Raw genomic sequence first — 22,498 nt, 5'->3', positions numbered from 1 at the left:
TGTGCTCAAGAGCATCAGTTTACTCTTTACTACAAGGAAATATTGCGCCATTTGAAATCAGCAATCCACAAAGCAATCGCATACAGAGCACAGTGAATACATAGTGCTATATAAAACTAATAGTAAATATATTTAAAGATTAATTGGTATACTACGGCCATCTCTGATGAGTTCATAAAATTGATTTTGTTAGTTTTTGTCCTGAATTTTGACCCTTGGCGCTGAATTTTTACAGTCCTACCCATAATTTGTCTCCATACCTGGTGGTCACCCCAACTACAGACCGCTCCAGCTGTCTGTTGCAGGCAGGTTTGTGTACTATACTCCACAGAGCCAATCCTTGCTTAGGATTGGATAGATTTCATGTCGGTCTCTGTTGCCTTGCTCTTACTTATGGTTGGTTTTCCTTACTTTTTATATTTGACTTTTATATTTGACTGTACCACAAGAGCCTTTTAGTTTAGCCATCGATAGATTCGTCATTCATCCTGCTCCTAAGGCAGCACTGCGGAGCCAGCTTTACACAGCTCCACACAGCTCCAGTGGGCATTAGAAAAACACAACAGAAATATGGAAGTTTATAAAATCGACCTTGAGAGGCATTAAAGACTGCTTTAAACTTCCTTTTGGCAATGCCAATCTGTCTTGCTTGTATAGAAATGTGGGCAACATTGCTTTCTTGGCATTGCAAATGCTTGTTTTCTCCTTGATGACCATCAAACCATTACAGCACCATCGTACTCTTTCTTTATAGGCAGCTACTCAATTTGTTTAATCTTATTTGTTCAGTCTAATGTTAGCTAAGACCTTTTCATTCAGCCAAAATTATATTTATAACATGCCTACTGGGCTTTCAGTCAGCCCTCTACATCTTTTTACATCCATTGATCTGCTATTGTTATTCTCCTTTAACTTCCTCTTATTACAGCATAGAGTGTAGGACAGTGAACCATATCAATTCAGTCATTGGCTAACTTCATTGTGAATGAAAGCATTTTTTCCCTATTACAAGGAACACTACCACCCACAAAGTACTCCCCTTAAGTGCCAGGAACTACTTTGAACATGTGTGCTTTTTGAGACCCAAAAAACAAATATATATATATATATATATATATTACGTTGATGAGGGCCCAGTAGCTTCTCGACCATTAAAATCTTTTCAAAATCCATGACACAAAAAACTAATATTGACAAAGCCAATGGGTTGGGAGCCAATTGCAGACCTATTGCGTTTTCCAGTCCTTGTTTTAAATTACTAAAGCACATCGAGGACATTATTTAGTAGCTGTATGTTCCCGTTATAATAAGTGTTTATGTATACAGCTTTTCATCAAGGAATCCTTTGATGTGAACTGCGTGTTGCACCACACAGGAGCCCGCCAACACAATTTATGATGCTATGTAGGGTCAAGGCTGTTACCTGTTTACTTCACCCATCGAGTGAAATGGTGGGGGAAGGCAGAGACATTAGTTTAAGGGCCTTTTTATTGGCAATATGGTTTGTTTTGATCATTTTATTAGTGGGTAAAGGAAGGAAGGAGGATTAGCGTCTATGTTTGGGAAAAAGTAGCTTAATATGGCGGTTACATACAGGCAGTGCTTAATTTGAGCCGGTGGTTTCCAGTGCTCGGCAGAGCGCTTAATTCTCAGCAGCAGCAATTATAACAGTCTGCCAAAAGGTGTCACTGTTTGGCTAATTTAGACACGAGCACAACAATTATTTAGTATTTAAACATACATTAAAAATTGCTAGTACGTGCTGTGAAAGTCATTCTAATAGTTTTGGGGGCCTGAAATAGTCAGAATTGACGCACTTGTAGGAGTGTGATGGTTAGTGGTTGTGTTGTTACTGTAATTAGGTGGTGCAAGCGGAAGTGGCCTCCTGACCAGGGCTTTGACATTTATTTATTACACATTAAGCACTGCCTACAGCTCATGTATAAGACATTGTTAACACTCCAATATTTCCCTTAATGATCTCAGTTACATAATGAGACCTGTTCACCTGTTATGGACTCTGCATGATCCATGCAAAAATCTTCCCCTTTCCTGCTTCCTTCAGGCCCCTTCCTTCCCCATGAGTGTGACAGAAGGTATTCTCCACCTTGCACAACCAAGATTAATAGTAATTACTCATGGGAGGCAGGGGGGATTGGAAGCACTAGGACGATGAAGGGAAATCGAAGGTGATAATTACATTTACTTCCTCAAACATTTCCTCATCCAAGTTCTTATATTTTTAATATAGTGCACCGAGTCTTCATCCCCATGATCCATATAGACATGTTCCCATGAAGTAATCCATTAAAGAAATTGCAACACTACAGTAGTTTGAAACCTTGGGGAGGCCCATCCATTCCACGCCTAATTGTGTAGTGAGAGACAAGGGTGGAAGGCGCCTCCCATGTTGTGACCCAATAAATGTTGCTGATGGGAGCACCCTCCGTCCAGGAAGCAGACCGACAACCCAGCAGGTCCGGAGGCTGGAGGTCATGATAGTGGGCTCGGCTGCTGATGCTTCCCTGACAGCTGAGGTCTCCTCTGTTACCCACCTTGTCATTTTAGGTTGAAAGCATCTCCTGCTGGAAGATGGACAGTAATATTTATTCTAATCATTGTGCAAAAACCACCTGAACTGACACTCACTGTTACCCTTTAAAGCCAGATGATGCTTCTGGTTCTTAAATGCCCTATTAAGGATTGCTTCCCGCTGGCATCCAAAAAACTGCTTCCCCTTGGCATGCAGTTCTTAGGGGTTGCTGAGATAAAAATTGCGCCTATCAGTGACTCTTTTAGCTAAAGTAAAAGAATCTTGATTTACATCTTCCTTCCAGACAGTAAGTCAGCTGCGTTCTTCCACATCTGTGATGCACTGGGCACTGCCAGGGTATCCTTATCCAGTTCCAGTGCTGAGTGCATGACATACAGCGATACAGGTTTTGGGGTAGTCCGCGAGAAGCTTTATCGGTGTCCGAGCTCACTAAGGACTAGTGCCTTGGTGTGTAGGATGCGTGGCTGCCGAAGTCAGTCGGCTTCTTCTAACAAGGAGTAGATGGCAGTAGAGGTGATGGAGACTGGCTCTTGCAGTACAGATGTACCACGGGCGGGCAGATCTTCCATACAGAAGAACTGAAGTAGAGTAGAGTGAGACGGGGCAAAGGGGAAGAAGATTGAGAGAGGTTAGGGCTCAGTAGGTAGGCATCCAGTTACAAAGAAACATCGACTTCCAAGAGATCGTTCAGTGGCAACCAGCAGCCTACAAGACTCCTAAGTAAATGAATAAAGTAGAAATAGTTTGGCGTCAGGTGGTTAGAGAAAGGAGACAAAGTTGGGTCTGTTACCAGCAGGAAGGTGGCATGAGAAACTCTGAGGATATCCTGTTCCTTACTGCAGTGTAGTAGATTAATCTTAATTGGCTGTAATTAAGAATAATTGCTGCTGGAATTTTTAATGCGCCGTCGTATTTATTTTTTAGGGCTGTAAAATTATTACATCAGTGTCTGAGGACTGGGGAGAGGTCTGCACAGTCTAGGAATGTTATGCCCTTCAGCCCTGGAAATTGATTTTAACTGGTACAAGTCTTAAGATAATGGTATTTACAGGCCACAGCTCAACAAATGGTTAATTCATGCATTGATGCAGGATTTTTAAATGCAGGATTCTTAAATGCAGGCACCACAGCCTCCGGAGTGGAAAAGTTTGTATAAATTGTCCAGCAAGTGTGCAGATCAGTGGAAATTGAGATGCAGCACCAGAGTTTGTTAAATTAGGCACTGCAGCTTCAAAATTGTGTGTGTGCTGTAGCCTCAGTATTGCAGAAACGATGTGCTGGTGGCCAGCCTCAATGCCAGGGACAGAGCTAAACCACTCTTTGCCCCTATGGATTCTAGTCCTCTTCAGAGCCATAATTTTTTTCTTTTTAAAAGCCTAGAAGCTGTTGTAATCAAGAGAGGATCCATGGTTAGCAAATGGTGTCACCCCCTCCTCTCTTCCCTACTTGATTTAATTTTGTTTCAGATCTACAAAAGAATGTGGCCATGAACATTTTGGCTAGTGACATGGGACTGACTGCATCCTTCTTCCAGGCGATGGATATACCAATGCATCCAGTGGCAAGATGGCAGTGGGGGTGGAGGTTCACACATTCCAGATAGTCCACTGTTTGTCTCTCTGAACCCACAATCTCAAACCACTCGTGTGTATGCCAGGTAAATAAGACATGCCCCCGCCATAACACTCCTCTGTTCTCCAATTATCTGACCAGTTTCTTCTCAAGGTACCATTCTACCCTGGGAGCATTGTCTGGGAGCACGTTGCCCTCTGTTGTTCACTCGGGTGTTGGCTGTGCATGGTTCCCCCCTGGATGCTGTGGCTTTCGCCCTATTCAATTATGTGTTTCTTTTATTGTTTTATATAACTATGGGGTGCGGCCTTAGGACACTTTGACCCCATAAACATGTGCTATGTAAACAAGTGTGGCTTGTGTTGGCTTTTTTCTCGGTCTTCAGTTCACGCCTGCTTCTTCTCTGCCCTTCTGTCGGGATACCTCCGGGGGTAGCGGGTGGTGTCTGGAGTTCCAGGAGCAGTTGACTTACATTTGGTAAAACTTTCTCAAAGCTTTCAAAGTTTTGGATACAGGCTTTGATTCCCTGCCGTACAAGTCACTTGCTACAGAGGAAAGTCGTGCGATTTGCTTGCTTCCAGGTGCTGCACGTTTCCCACTGGGCCATGTGTTTTCCAGATCCTGACTTTTGCCCTTTCTCTTTACTCCTAAGTGCCCTCTCGGGGCCAAGGTAAAAAGTACCTGCTTAATATCTGCCGACGGGACTTTGTTGTACTCACTTTGTAGACATCTGCGAGCCTTTCACATTTCAAGGCGCACCTGCGACCACAGCATGTCTCTGATCATTTGTATGTGAGGAAGGAGAATGCACAAATGATTCTCTTCCTTTTGTAACCCAGTCTTGGGACCTTCGTCGTTCGAAAGTTTTCTTTATTGCAGATTATCCTTTGAGAAGCTAACAGCTGGATTGTTCATCAACTAAAATGATGCGAAAAGCCCTCGTGTAGGTGGAATGTGCCTCAAAGCTCTAAGTATTAGGAGTTGGAAATGTTGTTGCTAGTAGTATCAGTAGTCGTTTTGCGTGGGTATTTGGTTTTAGTGATGCTTAGTACCGCAAACCTTGAAAAAGTATGGATATTTTAAATTCTGGCAGTTTTGATTATTTTTTTTGTCTTCAAAGTTTTAATTTCTTTGAGTGAAATGTTTGCACCTTCCAAGCTGGCACAATCCCCAGTGTTTTAGGTTTTCCGCCTGCTAGGAAACTTTTTGTATGTTTTGAAATAGAAGTATGCATGTGACCGGTGCACACCTGATACCCCAATTAAATGCAGTGCTTTATTTGTAAAATAAATACATAAACTAAAAAGTGTAGGGGCCCAATTTTTCCTTAGCAGTGCATCACTAGTTCTGCCAAATGCCAAACACAAGCGCAGCCTAGTCATAATGAATGTCTTTATTCCACCCCTCTGTGCTTCTTCTCTCTCTATCACACCATAGCAGGTTCTTCTTCATCTCTGGTTCCCCAGTTCACTGCTTTCTTACCTTTGTCTTCTTCCTTCCTCCCCTCAAATGTTACATATTACAGCTTTATAACCAACAGGAAATCCTGGGAGACCCAATACATACTAGGGTTTACTATCTATGACTGTTGCCCAATCTATATCTCAGTACATGGATGTGGATTGCTAACCTGTAGCTCTTGTAGGGGGGACCTATAAGACCACTTATCCTGGCTACCTACAACGTGTGCCTGTTGTGGGTGGTTCTACCTTTACCCTTGAGCAGAGTCCACTGAGCATTTACCCTGGCTGTATGTAAACAGCGCATACATTTGGGTTGTCTCTAAATAGAATTTACTGTGGTTGCCTTTCTCTTATGCATGTCTGTGGGTTGCCCCTCCTTCACTCCTAGATGACCTGTTTAGATTTTTTACCTTGCTTATCTATAACCAGCGCATGACTTGGTTTCATCCTTCGTCACCCCTTTGTAGCCTCTGAAAAGCTGTTAGCATGGCTGTATGTCTCCTGTGCATTGCTGTGGTTTACTGGGCCTCCCTCATGGGTGGGTCCTTAAGATTGGGGTTCTGGCCTCTCTGTATTCAGTCCTAGTCTCTCGTTCGTGCGACCCTCCATTCCGGTTGCTGGGTGCTCGATCTTGTAGAGCATTTACCCTACCTGCCTGTAGGCAGACCATACTTGATGATTGCTCACCTGCTCCTTCTGGATCACTATATAGAGCGTATATATGACTGCCTGTAATAAGTGCATGTTGTGGGTTGCTTCGCTTTTACCCCTCAATGGAGTCTATGGAGGATTTACTCTAGCTGTACGCAAGCATTTGGAGCACCTGTGGGTCCCTCATCTGCTGCCCCTGCTTGTGGTGACTTTACATATCATCTGGTTTGACTGCTTGACTCCAGTACATGCTGTGGACCGTTCCTGTTCCGCTACAGGGTGGAACCTGTGTTAACCTTTTTCAACAAGATACAACAATAATGTAATGTAAACTCCATGCTCTCAATTCTTCGCTCCTCTTCCACCCACGACGTGCTTAGCTACAGCAACTTAAGTCCGGATAAGAGCACCAGTCGGGGCAATTACGCACAACATGGAAATGCTTCCGAGAGAGGCCACACTGGAATGCAACATTGTGCCTACCAAGCCTTCTCCCACAGTGTCGCATGCTACCTGCCTGCTAATGAACTTTGATGCCTATTCCAGTGTATGAGGTGCTATATAAATGCAGCTTCAAAATAATACAATGTAGTAATTTATTGTTAATTTGTTAAACACCGTGCAGTATGCAAGTAACTCTTGGAAACATTTACCTAAAACTTATGGGTATCTGAGTGCCTGCAGTACATGGGAATTAAATATTCGAAAGGATGTGTAGACTTATTTGACAAAAAAGGAAAACTGGCAACTACATCACAAATTAATGAACCTGTCTTCAGTTCTAAAACCTCTCCATTTAGACATTCAAATCTTCCTACAGTAGTTGGGCTGCTAGGGAAAGTGAGATCAAATGTTTGTGTGAACAATACAATAACCTTTTAATTTGAACGGATGCTCGAGCACTGGATAGTATCCAGTTGGCTACAGCTAAATGTAATAAAAAGACTTTTCATGTCTGATCGCCATTGTTTTTAAACAAAGAAGCTATTTCTACCTAACTTATGCTTAAACCCTTCAGGGCTGATAAAAAATGATGGAGGTTCTTTTCCCTTATACCCTAAAGGCTTCATTATGACGTCTCTATGATACCAATACAGGTGCAAACAATATATTGCACCTGAGCTAGGATCACAAATTGTTCGGATTTAATGCACCCAGAGCTGTTTTCCTTGTTCACATTTTGTCAGACTACCACTTGTCACAAAGTGGTCAGGGTCAATTGGGAGGGAAGAGGCAAAATGTGATATCATGATGGACACTTCGAACCACAGATTCCTCACCTTTCGAATATCCTCATGCACAAGACTGATCTGGAAGACTCTGCCCCATGATTGGAGCCACAAGTAGGTGCTACCCAAGCTTGCTGCTATCAGTTCCTTTCTTTCCCCACCTTCGTACATAGTTCCAGAGCTAGCTCCTACTTTTTCTTGTTTGTTGATGAGTTTTTTTTCTTTTTTAAATTCCTATCGAGTGTGTAAGGGTAAATGTCTCTCCCAAACACTACACGGTTTAAGCATTGTAGGGACTGTCACAAAGAAATATCTGTGACCGATCCCCATGAGGTGTGTTTCTGGTGTTTAGGATCCGGCCAAGACTCCAAGCTGAACAAGGAGTGTTTCCTGATGTACCTGAAAGTGATCCAGAAACCCAAAACCTAGCTGTACGTCGCCAAGCACCAGAGGAAGTCACAAAAGGGTTGTTCCTTCTCGAAGTCAAGGACACAGACCCATTCCTGATCTTGGGGCCGGTCCCATGACAGGTCGTCATCTCAGTCCAAGTCTAAAACTAAAAAGACACTCAAGAAGTCCAAGCGGTTTTTGTCCCAGCGACACCACTCTTCGTCTGAGAAGTCGCAAGGATATCAAGGTGCCCCTCTCTCTCACTCATGGTTCCCATCTTAGGAGGTGAATTTTCAGTTGATTCCTGTGCTACCCAGATTTATGTGTCTGTCGAGATGCCACAATAGGTTGTGCTGTTTAAGAAGGCCTTGTTCTGAGTCTTTGGCACACTACAGGCTCCCTCTGTCGCAGATTTAGGCCCCATGGATCCACAGAGGCCTTCAGTCGGCTAACCACCAGCAGGTCCGCTCTCAGCCCAGTCTGTGTACCTCCTAAGTGCACTTTGTAATCGGACTCTGGTGCCAACTCTGCAACAGGAACCCTTGTCTATGCCAGTTCTTGCCACTTTGATGCCGGTGGAGGATGTCGATGCCATTGCCCTAATCAACTTTGAGCCAAATTTGTCTCGACCTAAACTGAAGTTAATGCGAGAGGTCAGTTCCTAAGCGCCTGGCCCCAATGCATTCTGACACTGATAGGACAGGGCCTTTGCCTAGGAACTGTCCTCCAGTGCTTTAACAATTGTTAGGATCACGCGTTGACCAGAGCCACCCAGCTTTTGCCGATGATGGTGGGGACGAAATCTCCACACAATTTTATTTATTTATTTTGTGTTTTATAGAGCGCGAACCAGACCTGAGAGGTTATCCGAGCGCTTTACAGTAGAATCAGGGGAATATATAACTAGGGGGTAGGGGACTCCGGGGATAAAGGCACAAATAGAAACAGTATATGGTAAACCAAAACAATCATAATAATCGACTACTATACAGGATAAACTAGAAAAGTAGTCTCATCACCCAGAGGGGTAGTTCGAAGTGCAGGGTGGGTAACATAAAGAAGGCAGCCACAGTAAAGTTCAACGATGATAGGTATAGTCAGGTTGAGGGGGTGATTGTAGTGTGAGCTTTAGGAGAGGAATTTGCCCATTAGGAAAGATTTGGTCTCTTTTTTTGAAGTGGGCTACAGACGGTATCCTTCTAATGGTGGGTGGGAGTGTGTTCCATATTCTTGGACGGCCCCAGAGAAAGCCCGAATGTATGTTCTTTTTTTCTTGAAGAGTGCGGGTTGGAGAAAAAGGGCACTGGCGGACCGGGAGTTTCTGCTTCCTCCAGATAATACAAGTTTCTATGCGAGAAAAGCAGGGGCCTTGGAGTAGAGGGCCTTGTGGGTGATGCAAGCCAGTTTGAATTGGCTTCTGTCCTCGAGAGGAAGCCAGTTTAGAGCTTTAAGGTGGGGCGAGATGTGGTCAAACTTCTTAGAGCCGGTTAGGAGTCTAGCGGCGGCGTTGAGGCAGGCTTTCAAGGGTGCAAGAGAGGTCTTGGGTAGGCCTGTGAGAGTGGAGCAACCATATTAAAGTCGAGAGATGACTAAGGCCTGGATAGCTGCTTTTAGATCAGGAGGGTCGAGAAAAGGTTTCAAGTTTCGTAGGTAGTTCAGATGAAATCTGGTGGTTTTGGCCATCGCGTTGATATGGCCCCGCATGTTCAGGTTGCCGTCTAAGGTAATTCCCAGGGATTTAGCAGAGTCCACGATGGTAGGAGAGCAGTTTAGAGCTATGATAGTCTTGGTCCAAGCTTGAATGTCTGTATTGGCGTTGGGTGGCGAGATTAAGAGAAACTGTTTTTTTGGTTTGAGTTTGAGCTGGTTGTATGTGAGCCAGTGAACAGTTAGTTTTAAGGCCTCATTCAGGGAGCGGATATCCTCTGGAGAAGAGATATTGATGTAGAGCTGTATGTCATCGGCATACATGTGGTAGGAGATATTGGCAGTGTGCAGCACCTCTGAGAGCGGTTCGAGGTACAGATTGAAAAGGGTAGGGGATAAGGTTGATCCTTGGGGGACTCCAACTGTGATCGGAGATGGGGCGGAAAGATTGCCGTTGATCAGGATTCTCTGTGAGCGGTTCTGGAGGAAGAATTGGAACCAAGCCAGCACCATGTGTGCCATCCAGGCCCTTCCTAAGATTGAGGCGATTCAGGAGAATTTCGTGGTTAACCGTGTCAAAAGCAGAGGATAGGTCTAGAAGGATCAAGATACATGTTGTGCCATGGTCAAGGGCTTGAAGGGCATCATCTACAATGTGGAGGAGTGTGGTTTCCGTGCTGTGCCGAGGTCTGAAACCAGATTGCAGGTCGTCTAGAAGGTGGAAGTTAGAGATGTGTTGGCCTAACTGTTGCTGAACACATTTTTCCATCACTTTAGCTAGAAGAGGGATGTTAGAGATGGGTCTGTAATTGTCAGGAGAGGTAGGATCTAAAGTGGGTTTTTTAAGAATGGGGACCACCTGGCCGGCTTTGAGAGAGTAAGGAATAGATCCCTGTAGGAGAGAGGAGTTGATTATGGTCGTCCAGGCTTATTCCCTTATCCCTGCCACAGGAGAGTCTGTGTAAATTGCTATGATTGTTAGATGGGTGGCCGAAGTCTTGGATTTACAGTGGTCTTCAGTTGAGGTAAAATCCAAAGTTATCACTGAAGTGTTGCAACCTTGACAGTGATCGTCTGAACCCCTACTGCTGTTCAATGTGGCGCTAATCGACACCCTCATAGGTTCTTTGACAAAACTCTGCACTTGTCCACCCATAAACAGGCTGGTGGCATTTTGCGTTCCTAACGCAGTATACCACTCTGGGGAGCCTGGTGGCACAAGCCTCCACTAGCAGGGTTAACCCTAATTATTTTTCCACTAATCTCCCAGACAGAGTTTCAAAGACCTGAGGCATTAGGAAGGAGAATGTTTTCCCCGCTAGACTGATCTGAGGGCTAAACAATGCCAGGTACTCCCATGCACTATGGGACTCTGTTGCTGAGATCTCACCTCTAGTCCTGGAAGGCTTCCTTGCCAGTTTGGCACAGGCTATTTGAGATGGCCAGGATGTTGCAGAGTACTTAATCCACCCAGACCTGGCCATGACACTGTTTAGGCAGAGCGATTGGCACTAGGATGGTGCTCTAGCTCAATGTGTGGAGGAGAACCACAGGCTTCTCTGGTGATGTTCAGGCATCATGCCTTATGACAGCTATTGCAGGCGATTATGGTGAGTCTGTCCCATCGCGCTTTAAAAAGAGTAGTGCTACTGCACACTCCCCCAGACTTTCTACACCTACAAGGCCGTATCCCAAACAATTTCGCCCTCGCATTGGACTTTTAGTGGTTTCAGCTTAAGACCGCATCAATGCCCACTGCCAAAGGCGGCTCCTCATGCTTTTTCGCAGTGCGAGAAAGCAAACATAAAATGGTAGTAGCTTTTGGTTATTACCATTTCATGTTTCTTTGCGCTTTGTGGGCAGGTGGGTGGGCGGAGCTGCCCGGGCAAGGCAGGAGTGGTTTTCCCACTCCTGAGTGCTCATAGACTGTTTAGTCAGCCCTCTCGGGCCGCCCAAACCAGTCATGCACACTCTGCACTTCTCCATGCAGGCTGCTTTGCAGCCTACATGGAAACATGCCATCCTTTACAGAACCCTAGCTGGGCGGCGTCCCGTCGTGTGATTAACTTAGGGGAAGAGGATGAGGATGCCTGCTTCTTGTTCTTGTCGGAGGCAGAGAGAGCAGGAGCAGTGAAAACGTGGGACCCGGGCCAGCGGAAATGTAGGTTTTAATTTTCTTTTATTTTTATAATTGACCCCTTCATACTACCGGCGAGCCATTCCAGCTGCTGTGGCCCACGCCTAAGCAGCAAGCACCTTAATCCTTTTCGGGATAGGGTATTTCGTAGTCATTGTCCATACCAGTAAGGACAGCAGACCTCCCAGTACCCGTAGCCGCTCTGGCAGCAGCATACATGGTTGGCAAGCCATAATATCAGAATGACTTTCAGAAGACCAATGGTCCATTTTGCTATAGGAAATTTCAGGTTCTTTTCTAGAAAGGAGCTAGAGAGGGGGTCTCGGCTTTAAAGATCGGAGCTGGTTGTTATTACCATTATTTCCTTCATCCTTTTTTAGGATCCCTATTCCTCAATTTCTTCTTGTGCAATGACAAATTCAAGATGCTCACTCTGACCCAGGTTCTATCTGCCGAGGAGACTGGATGATGGTGTTGGATCTGCATGATGCCTATTTTCATATCCCCATCCTTCAGGCCCAAAGACCCTACCTGTTGTTCTAGGTGGGTCATGATTAATTTCAGTTTGCCGTGCTCCCTTTCTACTGCACCAGTATCTCTCGGGTATTCATAAAGGTGATGGTTGCCGTGCACCGTTGGAGGTTAGGGATACCAGTTTTACCTACCTTGACAACTGACTATTGAATGCAGACTTGCTACAATAAGTCATGGACCACCTCCATACATTGACAAATCTATGTGGATTTCTGGGGTTCATGATCAATGTGCCGAAGCCACACTTCTTCACAGCAGCTCCCTTTCAGTGGAGCTATCGTGTATATTGTGGACTCTCCGGCCTTCCCTCTGGAATGGCTAGTCCTATGATACCGATGTTTAAACCTCTGTCTTAGGTCTCAGTGAGTATGGCTCGGAGGCTTCATGATTGCCTGGACTCTTGCATCATGCTTGTCGAAAATGCAAGTTGGCATATACAGGCTCAGCAGTGGGATCTGAAGTCTCAGTGGGCCCAACCACCAAGGCTATATGTCGGATTTCATCTAGGTTTTGGAGGAGACTGAAAAAGATCTGGCTGCTGTACCACAATTGGACCTGTGTTAGACCCCTCACCCTACTCTACCCAGAGCTGATGGTGATAACAGATTGGTCACTGCTCTGTTGGAGGTGGGGATCTGGGAGAGGCGGAGATTAGAGGACTCTGATCTCCAGTTGAGCCTGGTCTCCATAGCCACCTATTTGAGTTGTGGGCCATTTGCTTTTAAGTTGAAAGCCTTCCTTCTGTCTTTTAAGGGGAGTCTTTTTCAGGTAATCATGGACAACACAACCACCATGTGGGATTGCAAAGAGCAGGGCAGTGTTGTGTCCTGGGCTCTGCGCCAAGAGGCTCTGGCTGACCTGGCTGAATCAATAGGGCACCACCATGTAGGATCCTTAAACTCTGTCCTGAAATAACGTTTGTCTTAAAGCTATTCCTTATTCTTTAGTTTTAGTAACACTTGTTGTTCTAGGCCCGCTGGATCTTAGAGTTAGATTGTATACAAGGCCATGTGATAGTTTGTTTTGTTATGGAAACTTCATAAATGGGTCAGGGAACTTGCTCCTTCACAGAGTGCTTGTGCGCAACAAGGAGATTTAAATGATTTATCGATGCACAGAATCCGACTATACATTGAAGACTACAATGATCATTTCCCTAACCCAGGTTTAAAATTGTGTCTAAAACCTCAAGAACAACTTGACTTTAAAAACGAAAGAGAACAACAGCGGTGTGTTTGTTTTTAGGTTGAGTAGTCACTGTGATTTTGTGAGATCATTTTTGGTAGTTTATTATTTTAGGACTTAATCACGAGCGAGCAATTGTTAAAACATTTTCTCAAAGGAACATATGTTTAGAAAGCATTAGTGTTCTGTGAGGGCCTTCAAAATGAAACTCGAGTTTCACCCACATGCAGACACAGAAGGACTCTCTGCATCTCTCACTCAACTTTTTCCATCTCCTGTTGGCTCCCTTGACTCTGATAGATCAGGTACAGAGCTGGCTCAGAGGATTCGTTTTACCCAGCACAGCACAGAGGATGGAGTGGTGAAGGAACATTACCTCAAGTGTGTTGTGCATTTGCTAAGACGTCTGACTCTTTTACCATGCCCTGCCCTTGCTAGACAAACAATCGTAGGTGCACAGGTGATATAGACAGTACAGCTACTTAGCTCCTTTCCAAGTTTGAGAAAGGAATGGGGTGAGGCAGAATGAAATGATGTTGGCCACTCCGCTTGCCTCACTTCATAGCATTACTACAAAGTTCTATAGTGGCAACTACTCTGTGGGTCCTTGAAGTGTTCATCTGTAACGCTGTGGTGCACTAGATCTTATCAAACAGACTTTGGTAGCTTCAGGCTCTGACTCTAGAGTCCATGATGGGACTATTTGCAGTGCCATGCAAGCAAGTCAAGGCGCTACAAATTCATTCTGTGGGGCTTCCAGCTTCTTTTTGTATTTAATTTCTTCTGTTGCTCTGTACGCCTTTGGTAGTTCCCATGTAGTGACATTGGCTATGCATTGAAAGCATAACTGTAAAGCGATTGTGATACCAGTTCTTGGGGCTGTAGGAGTGTCTGTTGCCCCATTGGCTGTGCGCTTCCAATCTACTGCCAGCTTTGCAGGTTCATGATGGCTCTAGGTTCTGTGACTAATTCGATTTCTGGAACTTTTTGGGTATAGAAAATCTTGACTTGCTTACATGTTGATTTATTTATTTTGTTCCCTCTATTTTGTCTTCAGTATTGAAACCCACCGATATTCTGGGGTTGCTATTCAGGGCACCCACCTTTAGGAACCAAACTGACTCAGTCACTTTATGGGCCACGTACCAAGATAAAACAGTAACGTCTTGAGTTTGCATTCAAAAGAAACATGATTTGGTATGTTCTGTACCTCTAAAAGGTGATCTTTTACCCCTGGAGGAGCAGAAAATGCCCTTGTGCTTTCTTCCATTCAAACGGAGGTTGCATCTTGGAAACCTGGCTCCTGATCTGCCTGGTCTGAAATTTAAGACATATCCGAGGGCACTAAGGTAAGACCTTCCCCTGCAGAATTTGAAATGCCAAGGATTCAAAGCAATTCAATATAATGCATTATAGCTCCTACGAGTGAGACTCTAACCTTTTGAGGGAACAAATGAATTGTTTTCCCTCCAAATGCAAGATGGAATCTTACGGGTCTTAACGTATGTGCTAACTTGGAGTTCCAAGTAGGCTGCTAGAATTTTGCTATGGATCAATGATACATTTCTTTACAGACCCTTATGGGCATTCTGGTTGGCATAGTGGGGTGTACATGCCCGCTCTTTTCCTATGATGCAAAAAGGCTGCCTCTTGCTATAGGCCGGACTTTGCCAAATGAAGGAGGAATGGCAGTATTGTGTGAGTGCACGCTATTATATCCATACCAGAAGGAAACCCTCATCCAGTTGCGTCAGTAGGTCACATAGTGTAAGCCTTCCCAGGTCTAACCTTGTACTTCATGCATGTCTTATAGTAGATTAAGACTTCACAAACCTAAAACTATAGTTGCAATACTATTAGCTATAGAGACTGGGTTATGGTGGAAACGTCTGCTTGAATCCCTGCACAGTGCTCTGAGATGTGACTTGAGGGAGTCAATAGTGTTGAATCGACATCTGTTGTAGGTTTGGGTATCACGCCGACTTTGACCAGTTGGGTTAGAATTGGGATAATTTGTTTAGAGCATACCTGTAGTGTGCACATGGTATAGGAACTTGGAGCAACAGATACCAAACAGGCACATTATTTGTTACAACTGATCCAAAATGAGTACCCAATCGATCACTTCTTGGAGAACATGGAGTTGAAGCTTTAGCTTTGTTTTGTCAATCATGCACCTATGTATAGAGGGGAGGTGCACCTTTACACATTAGTAGAGGGCAGATTAATTCTTGCTACTAGAGGGCAAACCACACATGCTACAAGAACGCATGTACAGGCATGCATTGCTAGAGTGCTACTCCTCCCCACACACGCTGGTAGAGGTGCCTCCCCCACACATACATGCACATACTCAGATCGCAGATGTTGCTGGAGGCCAAACCTGCATGCTGCTAGATGGCTATTCCACACATAAATGTAAATGCACTGCTGGCAGGCTCGCACGTGCTGGCAGAGGGCAAATTCACATTGACTTATTTAATATCATGATGCTGTCACCGTAAGAACTGTGATTCCGTTTCATTTACATGCCTTTTTTTCCTTGGAAAGATGCAAAATTTGCTTCATTGTGGGTCTAGTGACCTTTCTGTATGCAAAAGTGTGCACCCGCTGCACAATGCAGAGTCTTTGTGGGTTCAAGGCCCAGACAAAGAACAAAAGAGGCCGCAGAAGCATTTGTCCCTTAGCAGGTGTTCCTGTGTGAGATGTGACCGCAGCTTTGTACATAACTGTTTGCATTTTCATCTACTGATTTACTTATGCAAAACAAATTCTTCATTGCATGTTATGTTCATTAGCACAATACAGTAACGTCTTACACAGTTCTCACTGTGTTAAATTCACATGATGTTCTAGGTGCAGAGAACCGCCTCATGTTCCATTAAGAATATAGAAGCCAACCTCTCTATTTTATGGTGTTAGTGTTACAAATAGAGCTTTTATTTCAAAGAAAAAAAAAGTAATTTATCCCAATTTCTCTGACCCCGGACACAGTGATTTACTGGCTGTTCTGCGAAGTTCAGACACTTAAGATCACTTAGGAGAAGATGTTCACGTAACTTGTGCCCTGTTCCTCCCACAGTAGAGACACATGTCTGTGATTCTCCTGGTGGCAGAGATGGGCTGTAGGCTCACTGTCAGAACTCAGTGAATTGTTTCACATAAGGGGGCTTGAGGAGATTTAAAAACCCGCAAGTGTTGGCTCCTCTACGTCCTAAATCGCAACACAAAAGTAAACCCTTGGGTCTTCTGTCAAGATTACTAGCCTCGCAGATAAAAGGACCACCAACCAGGAGATTTTCTTTCTTAGGATGGTTTACCTCAAACACCAAGCGTGGCATGCTTCATAATTGGGGAACCTCCTCATATGGGTGACCCAGGGTTAGGATTAAAAAAGAGCGTGGCACAGTGGGACAAATTAAGCCTGCTCATGTGTCGCTTTAGGAACAGACACGGAGGACAAGGGTTGCCCGTCGCTCCTAATCAAAGGAACACATTTAAACTCAAGTTTCCAAAGGCGATTAACAGGCCTTGGAAGACGATAGGAGGGTCGTGTGAGGAGGCGGAAGGCCCCTTGGAGTCACCCTCCCCTTTTTGATTGAGATTTCCCCATGGAGCCCCGTGCACCAGACACCGGAGGAATGGCATCCAAGATTATTCCTTGTTGAAGTGACCGGATCACTAGTAGCATGCGACTAGGACTACCGTGCCACGAATATATGACCGGGTGGAAGCCCTACTAAAGCTACACACAGATCTTCTAGTTAGTCCAGAGGAAGGCCCCACCTAGACGGTTATAATATCGCACATTTCTCAGGGGTCGAAACGTCAACGCTTTATTGCCAAGTGTTGATGATCACCCAGGATAACAAAGAAATAATTTAATTAATCGCTCACTGGGTTGATCTCTCATCTTTTTTCAAAACTTCGCACTGTGTTCAGATATCATTTTTCTTTGTAGCATATGTCCATGTATTTTGTGTAATGTGTCGTGACATGTAAATATTTAAATGTTGGTGCTCACTCAAGTATTAAATGTCATAGCAGAAGAACTGTTCTGTGTGTATGTAAATATATGTATTTAAATTAGCTTGCACTCACCTTTCTAAATACTGATATAATAAATATATTGTGCAAAATAATAGAAGAATTTTGCGTTTTTTGGTTTGGACATAAGGTGTAATTTGCTCTTTCATTTGGTGACTGTTCTCATCCGTTTGGAGAGACATAATTGTATAAAGGTCATTTTTGATTTCTAAGAGTGACAGAACCACTTTTCACTTATAGCATTTGTCACAAGCGGCCTCTGTCCTAAGAAAATCCTCTGTCCTAAAAAAGAATTCTCCTTATTTAGTGGTCGCTTAATAAAGAAGGCAAGTAATGTTTCCAGGCCCAAGGGTTTTCTTTTGTGGTGCGAAGTCATCGAATGCCATTGGTGCGCATTGATTAGGGATATGTTCAGGGTCCCCCAGCTCTGGCACTTCCAGATCGTAAAGAATCTCTGCACCCAAGCACAGCTCTCCAGTGACCTGCAGAGTTGACGCCACAGCCGTGCCCTTCATCGGGTAGTAGACATTGTGCTTGACAGGCAACAAGAGAGTGTTTGTAACCTAGAGAAGAGCATGAGGTCTTGAATCTCAATTAATGATCTTCCATTCTTTTTCCTTAGGGCGAGAATGACTCTGAGAAGGGTCTGGTGATGAGAAAGCTTGTCCTGTCTGGATTCCTAGCCAGTGAAGAGATCTACATAAACCAACTGGAAGCCCTACTTTTGGTAAGTATAGAGCTTGAATCCCTGCGCCCTCATTGGTTCAGGTTTGGACACCCGTCTCCCCTTCAACCTGGCTGCAGAGAGATCTGAGGACGCAAAATCATTAGGTTTTGTGTACCATTGTCCCATGTATTTAGCGCCACTAGGTGTTGCTATGTCCTACTGCCTGGTGTGCTGCCATTTCCCACTGCGCTCACAAGTGTATGATATTGGAAGTGAAAGCACTAAAGAGGGTGCTGGCTGGTGTATAGTGATGTGTTAACTGTATCATATTTATTTGTGTATGTAAAGTGGTCCCCTACTCTCCGGCCATGAGTTTCATGTGAAAACAATTAAGGAACCAAAACAAAACATACGTCACATTAATAAGTGCATGGGACCCCAGTACATTGACCCCATACCGGCGTGCATAATGGAGACATTTCGGACCTCTTGATTCTGTGCACCAACAGGTCAAAATCAAGGTTGTTCCCACTAGTAATATTGAGGTGAAAACAAACTTCCAGACCTGGGGTTCAAATTGCAACCGGGAGTATTAAAATATTTAGGTATAGTAAGTACGCACCCCAGAGACACTGAGATGACCTTAATGCTGGGACAGGCATCAGAAGGGTGAAATGCTCAATCATGTTTCGGCAACTTACCACTCTTGATGAAGGCCAAGTGCCCTTGGCAAAGATGATCATACTCCCAGGTTACTGTGTTTGTTTCAGGGAGTGGTATGCCAGCTACAAGATCACTGTTTAAAAAGATTAAAATGTTAACTGAATGGAGAAGTGCTGGCTCGGAAACAGGGTTTGACTAAATATCAGAGACCAGAGGGGCTCTTCCAGACTCGAGTGCTACTATGTTGTGGCACAACTTCATTTTCTGTGGGGATGGTTGGACGAGGCTCCTAACAGAGAGAAGCCTTTTTGTTAAAATGCCTTTGGGGATACTCTTTTGAAATGTAACTATAAGTTTCGCAAGAGACTGTGCCTGAAGAATGCACTGGGGTCTGGCTGATGTCCCCGTTCAAGGGTTGGGTGTCAAAGAGGTTGATGAAGTCCACTGCAGCCTCAGTGGAAGCTGAGGCCTTGGAACTTCCAGGCTCCCAAAAGCTAAAACGAGAATCATCTGAGGCTTTTTGGATACAGGGATGTTGCTCAACAGTGGGAGAAATGTTAAATTTGCACTTGTTATGTTTATGCACAAGACCTACTTGACTCAGACACTGCTTCATAGAAAATCTGATGCTACTTTGAATTGTCGAATTTTCTACATGTGGTATGGAAGTACAGGCAATACAGAGCTTTGGGAGGTTTGTTTGAATTCATGCTCTAGCAGTGTATACCTGGTCGCCATCCAAAACCAAAAATAAAGAACATGCAGTTAAATATATGTCACTATTCCAGGTGACATTTACAGGAATTGAGGCCAAGAGATCTGAATGTCTAAAGTCGGAACTAATAATAGGTTATTGAATGGCTTGAGTATTTAAAGAGAGATATCCGTAGCAATGAATGGCAACCAAGACGATGTCCTTGTAGCACCCCAAGACTGAAACATATTGACTGACAGCTGAAATGAACTGGGATCATAGCCCACCTCAGTTGAGCTGTAACGCCTGAATAGGTCGGAATATATATATATATATATCTATCTATATATATATATATATATATATATCAACAATCTTCACCTCTTCCGAACACACGACGAAATGAAGACACAGACCCCAGGCTGTCGGCAAGGCAGATTTATTATTGATCTCTCAACGGGCGATGTTATATATATATATATATATATATATATACACACACACACACACACTGCAACGCCTGAATAGGTCGGAATATATATATATATATATCACCTACTGGCGGTCGCCAGTAGGTAGTTCTAGTTAGGATTGTTTTCCATAGGGAAGCCGCAACATTCTATTGGGAATAACTTTGCCGCCGGTTGAGGAATCTGCCTGAAAATTTCCTGAAATTTGCCTCGCTGCGCTCCGCTCCTTTCCTGAAGGTTTGGGGGGAATTCGTCAAGCGGGGGCTGAGATAAAAGGGGGGGTCCCAAAACGTAATTTCCATAGGGCAGTCGAACTCACTTTTAGCCCGAACGGCTGAATGGATTTCCACCAAACTTGGCAAATTGTAGGGACTGGTAGCCCGATGTGCCTTTGCTATGTCTCAAGATATGTGCTCCAGTGGTTCAAAAAAATATATATATCCATAAGCGCACCCCGGTACCAGCGTTTACCAGCGCGCTACGCGCGGAAAGCTGATTGGCTGTCAGGTGTCTGTCAACATTCCAAACAGTCCGGTGCGGCCGCCATCTTGTGTCTCGGTAGGTTCGAGACACAAGAGGTGGCAAAAACAAAGGGGGAAATTACCAAAAGAATGCAGGGTAGACCCCCCTGACCCCCTAGGTTTGATATGGGGGCCATAAAAGTGCCCCGCGGAGCAAAAAAACCATCTTTTTTTTTTCGATTTGCGCCAGGGGAGCGCCAGGTACGCGCACCGGGGAGCGTACCGGGGAGCGTACCATGGGGAAAAAAGAATGACAGAGTTTTTAAAAAATGTAGCATTGTTTTATAAATTGGAGGTAGTTCTAAAAAGAACTGTTTTTTTTACTCTATTTATTGTTTTTTTGAACATTTTGTACTTTTTTTGGCTTTTATGAACAATTTTATATTTTCTTTAGAATTTTTATGGGGATAAACAAAAAACGGGGAATTGTAAACGGCTCAACTGGAGCAAAAAAAACCAGGAAAAAATTAAGGTTTCTTTGGGCACTTGTGGTTGTCACCAGCACGGTTGATGAGTTTAACACTTTGCTCACCATAGCAAATTGTACGCCCACAAAATATGCACACTATTTTGAAATTTCCAAACTGGGTTTGGATGTTTGGGACCATCTCCCTTGTCTCTGGTCCCGATAAAGTGGGTTGGGTACTTTGGGAGGTGCTGGGAGAAGATTGGGGAGGGTTTCTGGTCAGTTCTCTGACCTCTGCCGCACTATAGTTGTTAGGGTGCCGGCGTTTCATGTGGCGAATCATGGTGTTGTTGCCAAAAGAATATTTTTTGGCAGAGTTCCCCCTGGAAAGTACAGTGCCACAGATCAGATAAATCACCTTTGGCGCATTTACTTTCTTTTGGCCCCTTGGGATTTTAAAAAACTCCCAGACAATGTGCTCCTTTGGCTTGTAGGGGGTAGTACCTTCTGGCAGGTAGCGCCGCCTCTCCTCCTCCTCCTCCTCCTCATCTCCTCCACTGTGGTGTTGTGGTGGTCCTTGTGGTGGTGGTGGTGGTAGTGGTGGCTGAGATGCTCCTGCTGCTGCTGCTACTGTAGCCATTTCTCAGTACAAATAGGTACGAATAGCTCTGGAAACAGGTCTTCCTCACTCAAAGTACAAAGTGAGAATGAGGAAAAAAGGGTGGGGGCTTTCATCATTAGGAAAACAAAACTGTCCTGAACCAATGAAAAGTGTTATTTTCAGGTCACATGACCCGGGCTTTCATCATTTGGAAACCAAAACTGTCCTGAACCAATAAAAAGTGTTATTTTTAGGTCACATGACCCGACGCGCTTACGGCTTATGTAGCGTGTTGGTATGCGCTTGGGTGCTTCCGGGTACGCTTACGCCGTGCGTATCACGCGGACGCGGCTACGCGATACGTCACAATGATGTTTTCGTTCGCGGCAATAGCGCTAACGGGATGCTCACCGGTACGCGCCGCTAGACTGCGCTTACCGGTGCGCTCACCGGTACGCGCACCGGGAGCACTCAAGGGCAAAAAAAATATACATATACAAAATATAGTATTACAAAAATATTCAATATATGATTCATTATAAAAAATATTATATTTGATAGCAATAGAAATTTGCTATTAAAAAAACTTTGAAATTCACTGAAAAAAACATAGGTTTGAGGCCCTATATATAGTTAGGAATTAGCATTTAAAAACCTATGAAATTCACTGAAAAAACCATAGGTTTCACACCAGTTATAGTTAGGAATTTGCATTTAAAAAACCTATTAAATTCACTGAAAAAACCATAGGTTTGACACCAGTTATAGTTAGCTGGAAATTTTAATGACATAAAACCATTGAAATTCCCACGTTATAGTTAGTTGGACTCACTATAACTTGCGCGCCTGCAATGCACTGCTGATGACGTCACATATTACATCACTCATGACATGGTCAGTGGCATCACTCATGACATCACTGATGACACCATCCTTGTGACAGACTGACAGACCTCCTTTCAGTGTAATGTAACCCTTGAAACACATATTCAAAAATAGAAACTAACATTTTCCAAAAAATGGAGATACCCATACCAGTTACAACAACCAATTCAGTAATTCCACCA

General features: G+C 44.2%; 1 protein-coding gene across 3 annotated transcripts in view; it reads left to right on the top strand.

Moving 5' to 3' along the window:
- Window positions 1-22,498, top strand: part of ABR (ABR activator of RhoGEF and GTPase) — a 1,286,060-nt gene that overhangs the window by 696,161 nt on the left and 567,401 nt on the right. For all 3 annotated transcript variants that reach the window (XM_086955070.1, XM_086955071.1, XM_086955072.1), the window contains exon 3: window positions 18,032-18,136. In XM_086955070.1, coding sequence (XP_086811196.1) covers window positions 18,032-18,136 — 105 coding nt within the window. The remainder of the gene's footprint in view (window positions 1-18,031; window positions 18,137-22,498) is intronic.

The sequence above is a fragment of the Lissotriton vulgaris genome, chromosome 2_1 (assembly GCF_964263255.1).
Source record: "Lissotriton vulgaris chromosome 2_1, aLisVul1.2, whole genome shotgun sequence".
Lineage (NCBI taxonomy): Eukaryota > Metazoa > Chordata > Amphibia > Caudata > Salamandridae > Lissotriton > Lissotriton vulgaris.
The sequence above is the reverse complement of the archived record's forward strand: the minus strand, read 5'-3'. Positions and strand labels throughout refer to the sequence as shown.